Here is a 6,344-nt window from a genome sequence, read left to right on the forward strand (position 1 = left end):
AATGGGGGGGGAAGTGGGGGGGGTGGTTGTTGCGTTGTTCGCGGCTTGTTCAGGTATGTACCACCATGCAAATATTTGCAAATATTTGTTCTGGATTACATGTATGTTTCATATCTCCTAAATTGAAATAAAGGATCGTAACTTTATTTAAACTACGTGTTCGCAATGTAACTACGGCAATATAGCATAGCTTAGCAGGTAATCGTTGCTAGGTACTGCGTTAACATTACCTTACTTTAACTTAGATGGGCTAGCAGTCAGGCTAATGTATGCTAATATAAGGACTCGTTTGTGTAGAAGCGCCACAGTGGCGCTCGTAACCTCAGTAGTTGTACATTATCATAACATTACACCCTAACGTGTTTATTATTAGTGTTTGCCTACAATTGTGCTAATTTAAGAGCGCGTATTTTAATGCAAGAGCCATACTCTCACGTCTGGTCACATAGCTGACCTAGCTAATGTTGTTAGCGAATGCACTGTCATCAAGAAGACAGAAAGTCTGAGGCCTCTGAACATAAACCAATCACTAAGTTAGCTAGCTGGCAGGCTTCTAGCCTGCTAGGGTTAGGTTACGGTATAATTAACTACAGTCCTGTTGCTTATCCTAATTTATTCTGTCTTCCTTCATCTACTCTTCCTTTGTCAGGAAATTCCCTTAATATTTTCTTACATACTATTTCACATTTGCCAAATAAGACATTTCTCTCTTGGAAGGAAATGTCACTAAGCCAGGAGTTGAAATATTTTATATGATAACTTTGACATGCACAGAAAATAAGTGGTTGAGTCTGCAGAGTAGTGAGTCAGTGTTTGAATAGTGCTTCACTATACACACGTATTAAAGAGTAAACTCAGCCAGTAATTTGATATATTTTATATCATAATTAGAACAGCCTACAGTAGTAAACTACTGGGGATTATAGACGGCTACTTAGTTTGGCTCCACTTCACTCTGCTTCTCTTCCTGATAAATACAAATAGCAATATGCTATCTCAAAATGTGTGACTGCTGTAAATGAGTAACAAAGCTGCAATGAGAAAAGCTTTCATATGCGTCTTATGTTTGTATCATGCCTCTGAGTTGCTTGTGACACTTACTGGAATGCCACAGTTCTTCATTGCTCACACTTGTGGGTTGGTGCCACTCCAAAACACATGCTCATGTGAGACTGGCCCACAGATAGAGGTTGCTTTCTCACAGTCAGTCTTGCAGACACGGTTATAAGGAATTTGTAGCTTTATTGTCAGGTCGACATGTTTAACTTTACATTCTTCTTTTCTCTTTCGTAGGTGTGAGCTGTGACGCGTGTTTAAAAGGGAACTTTAGAGGAAGACGGTTCAAGTGTTTAATTTGCTACGACTACGACCTGTGTGCATCGTGCTATGAGAGTGGAGCCACAACAACAAGACACACCACAGAGCACCCCATGCAATGTATATTAACCAGGGTAGACTATGGTAAGGACCTGGCTGAAATCCCAGAGCAACTTGAGTGGCTTACTAATCAAACACTAATTCATCATGCCTGTGTTGTAGCCTACTGTGTCATTGCAAATCATACAACATGATTGCAGTTATGGTTAATGTGATTTATTGGGCATGATTTTGTACTGAGACTATTGGTCATTTAAAAAAAATGAGTTGATAATAATATTAGCTGTGTTTACTGTCTCTTTGCAGACTTGTATTATGGAGGAGACACTTTTTCAGTAGAGCAACCCCAATCATTCACATGTCCTTACTGTGGCAAAATGGGCTTCACAGAGACGTCGCTACAGGAGCATGTCACCTCAGATCATGCAGAGACATCCACAGAGGTGGTGAGTGTACTGCACACACTAAAGGAAAAAGGCTATACATTCATAGATTAATTGTATGTATTAGTCATTCACAGTGTGTCAGTATTGTTCTCAATACTTTCAAATGTCTGTTGCTGTAAGAAGCTCCAGCAGCTTAGTTTACTTCAGCCATCCAGTGATGAACTGTATAATGAAGTCATTAGATGGAGAGATGCTTTTATGTACCCTTCATCTGTCAGTGTCACTAAAATTCAGTCCTCTGTTCTTGTCTAGCACTGCACTTGGGTCAGCCAAAACTACTTCCCAGAATGCACACGCAGAGGACGTTTATGGATTGATTGTTGTCAGGGCGTGACTTTATACAAGCGTTGTGAGGGTGTTGCTCTCAGTGCTGACACCCGCGTGGCTGGCAGGTAGTCTGCCGGACAGCCAGCAGTGATGGGGAAAAATAAGAGGACCTTACAGCCTAGGAGTAGAGCCAGGTAGTCACATTTGTGCTCCAGCTGCCCACCAGTGAAATTTGAAACCAGTTTACTTTACAGAGAGTTGAGTGTCATTGTGCAACACTGAGGGGGCTTTGAAGAATAAGGCTGATATAATTCAACATTTTTATTTCAATAAAAGCGATGTGCTGGTAGCATATAGCATACTGTTATTTTATCTGCTGATTGTTTTATTAATTAATCAATTAATCATTTGTACTATAAAACGTTAGAAAACTATGCTGCTTGCATTTTTCCTGAGCCAAAAGTGACATCTTCAAATGTTATTTTGTCTAAACATCAATTCAGTCCCAAAGAAAAATACATATTCATGTAAGAAAATGCATATTCACTTTGCAGTGATGTAAAACACAGAGAAAGGCAGCAACTCCCTAAATTTGTGAAACTGAAACCATCTCATATTTAATCAAAACAGTTGTCAGTTTGGTTTCTGTTGATTGATTAATCCACTAATTCTTTGAGCTCTAAACAAATGCCATGAAAAGACCAAAACCAACAATATCTTAGTCAGTCTGTCAGTATTTCCTTTCAGCCTGTCTGTGGCACTCAGCCCTAAGAGTCTTTATTCCTACTAAGGATTTAAATCTCTAAAAACTGCTCAAGAACAGCTAAGTCATTTCTTAGTTAGGCCCTGTAGTTTTTTTTTAGCAAACAGGAGTAAGTTAAAGCATTTCTCAGGGACTATTTTCACCTGTAGATTAATACACATTTGGTGCTCTAGTATTTACAGCTCTAGTGGGATCGAAAATGAAGTACAGTGACTGTGTTCAAGGAACATGTCAAGTTGAGTTTTATTTATATAGCCCAATATCATGAATCACACATCTTCCTCAAGGGACTTTAGAATCTGTACACAGATGACGCCATCTGTCGGGGGGGAGGGCGACTGTGGTTCAGCGGGTAGAGTGGCACCCTCCCAACCGGAAAGTTGGAGGTTTGAATCACGGTACCTGCAGTCCACATGTCGAAGTGTCCTTGGGCAAGGCACTGAACCCCCCAAGTTGCCCCCGATGGTTAGAGCCGCAGATGGCTGCCTCAGTACTGTACCAGAAACAAATTTCTTGTGTGTGTAACATACTTGGCCAAATAAAGTGATTATCCTTCTGTCCTTAGCCCCTCAAATCCAATAAGGATAAACCCTTCCAAAAGTCCTTTAATGGGAACAAATGAAAGAAAGCTCAGAAAGAGGAGCAGAGGAATCTCTGTTCCAGGATGGGCAGACATGCAGTAGATTTTGTGTGCACAGAATAGAGCACCATTATGGGCAATCAGAAAGACAGTACTCATAGTCACAATATTTTCATACTTCTTTCATTTTGGTGTTCAGGGAAAACAGCAGTCATCTCAAGCAGAAACCTCTCGATCACACTCTCTTTCCAGATCTGTCCAATATGTGCTGCCTTGCCAGGAGGGGACCCAAACCATGTCACAGATGACTTTACAGCTCACCTAACATTGGAACATAGAGCACCAAGAGATTTAATATCCTTTCTGTGTCTCCACACACTAAAGTTGTGTTTACATATGTTGGTTTTAATGTTTTAATATTGATACTACTATTTATGCCATATGACTGAATTTAACCTTAACAGTCCCTGTTTATGATGAATCCAGCAGTGTTCGACATGTACGCAGGATGTTCCACCCCGGACGAGGACTGGGTGGTCCTAGAGCACGACGGACAAATATGCACTTTAATAGCAGCTCAACAGGGGGACTTTCATCCTCTGCATCGCAGAGCTCCACTTATACCCCCAGTAACAGAGAAGCAATGGACCCAATCGCAGGTGAGAACCACTGATGGACTAATATACTCTGTGCAAAGATGGGTCAGAAAGATCTGGTAGAACTAGATTAGAAGAGTTGGATCCTCCAGTAGAACCCTGTGCTGGTTAAAATATTAAAACCCTTGCACTGTATATCTTCATTCTGCTACCTCTGTTGTCACCATTCACAATAATTACTCCCAAACAAAGTTATAGCCTACTTCATATATTCTTTGTGGAGGCTTACCTTATCGATGGCTGTAACTACTGGGTTGATGGTACAGAGAAATATCCAGTCAGTTGTTTGATTAGCTTGGCAATGCTGCCAATCACACAGCTGTTCATCCACTGAACAACACTGATTGTTGATTAACATGCCATTCCTGTTGCCGGCTTACTTTTCATTTTGAGATCAAGTCACCTCTCTGTTATTTTCAATACATATATCTCGGTTGTTTTTATATTAATTCTGATATGTTGCCTTTTTCATTAATTCGGTTTAGGTACTCCACAAAAACACTTGTGTTCTACACCTAAGCCTCTGTGTGGTAGGGACAACCGTGCTAGTAGTGCCATCTTTCTCTTATGCTGTCTAATCTTTTTCTCTCCTCATCCTTAGAAAACAAAAATATGAACTGAAACCATAATGGCTGAGAGTCAAATTAATCAAATAATATGTAGCATATGTAAAGAAATCCTCACATTACTAATTCCCTGGTGACCTTCATATCCTCTTACAGGTACAGTACCTGCAGTTTTGTGACGACTTCTTTAGATACAGCCAACAGTGAAACCTATTTTTGTTGTCCCCTCAGAGTTGTTGTCTCAGCTGTCTGGTGTACGGCGTGCAGCAGGAGGGCAAATAAACTCTTCAGGACCTTCAGCCTCCCAGCTCCAGCAGCTCCAGATGCAACTGCAGCTGGAGCGGCAGCAGGCACAGGCAGCACGACAGCAAGCGGAGACAGGCCGGCACGCAACACGACGCAGCAACAACCCAGCCAACACTGGTACCACCATTCCTCCACCCAGCACAGGAAGTGCCAACACTGCCACTGTGGGTGAAAGCAATCCCTCATCCTCGTCCCATACCTCCCAGTTCCTCTTAGCACGGTGGGTGCGATCATTGGGTTTATAGTTTAAAGCACTGTTCATACATATATTCTGCCAAGTAATACTCAGAAGGAGCAACGCTGCCTGCACCATGGCATTCTAGAAACTTTTGGAGAGATTAGACGTTTATAGCGACAAATGTTCATATGATAATGCAGTTTTAATGAGTATGATAATAATGTCTGAGGAAATGCTAACCATTAATAATAAACACAAATGTGTTTTCAGACGGAAGCACTTCCATCAAAGATTGTGTCTGCTAAACATTATCTTAGAGAAACCTGCACCTTTTCTTACAGTTACATTTAAGTTATTAAGTTGATCTTGGAGCACAAGGCTGGAGATATTCTACATTATTGTTATTGTCAACAAAGGCCTCTAAAAGACCAAAACAACAATACTTTAGTTCAGTTGTCAGTACTTTCTGTATTTCCTACCCTGTCTGGCACTCAGCCACAAGGTTGTTTCCTACTTGAAACCATATCATCAACACTAGTTTGCAGCAACCACAGCGAAACAAAGAGGAAAATAAAGCATTTATGCTGCTTATTTAGACCACCACCAAGTTTTTATGGCAGCAGAGTGATGTTTGCAGGCTTTATTCAAAACAAAGTGTCCAGGAAGACGTTTAAATACAGTATGCTAAACACAATAAAGCAATTAAAATCTCCGATGTTGTGGAAGGCATTTGTAGTTCTTCAGAAATGATACTGTAAGTGTTAGTACCTAGCCCATCTGATCGCGTCATAGGTTTGAATCTTTTGATGCCTCCAGAATAGTGACACTCCGGTGGGTTCTATGATCAACTGTGTAATCAGAAAGCCACAAGTTAACTTTCTTGATTTGTTGATTAGTTATTAAAACTCTCAGGTTAATCACTTTCAAAATAATAATCAGCTCTTCCTGACTCTGAAGTCAATCTCACCAGTGTGTTAAAATTTATGTTATTCATTTTGTTCAGGTTGAATGAGCCTAAGATGTCCGAAGCAGATCGGCAGTTTCTAGAAGGAGAGCACGCAGACCGCAGCCTGTTTGTCCAGGAGCTGCTTTTGTCTACACTGATGCATGAAGAGAGCTCTTCTTCTGATGAGGATGAGCGCCGAGACTTCACCGGCTTCGAAGCCATGGGCTGTGTGGATATCATGCCTTTAGACGTGGCGTTG

General features: G+C 41.0%; 1 protein-coding gene across 1 annotated transcript in view; it reads left to right on the top strand.

Annotated features, from left to right (window-relative positions):
* kcmf1 (potassium channel modulatory factor 1) overlaps positions 1–6,344 on the top strand; it is a 10,062-nt gene that overhangs the window by 383 nt on the left and 3,335 nt on the right. Inside the window, exons 2-7 of the mRNA XM_020621073.1 lie at positions 1,294–1,461; positions 1,684–1,823; positions 3,686–3,787; positions 3,909–4,092; positions 4,887–5,181; positions 6,143–6,340. Of these exons, the coding sequence (XP_020476729.1) occupies positions 1,294–1,461; positions 1,684–1,823; positions 3,686–3,787; positions 3,909–4,092; positions 4,887–5,181; positions 6,143–6,340 (1,087 nt within the window). The remainder of the gene's footprint in view (positions 1–1,293; positions 1,462–1,683; positions 1,824–3,685; positions 3,788–3,908; positions 4,093–4,886; positions 5,182–6,142; positions 6,341–6,344) is intronic.

This window comes from Monopterus albus, unplaced genomic scaffold (genome assembly GCF_001952655.1).
Source record: "Monopterus albus unplaced genomic scaffold, M_albus_1.0 scaffold253.1, whole genome shotgun sequence".
Taxonomy (NCBI): domain Eukaryota; kingdom Metazoa; phylum Chordata; class Actinopteri; order Synbranchiformes; family Synbranchidae; genus Monopterus; species Monopterus albus.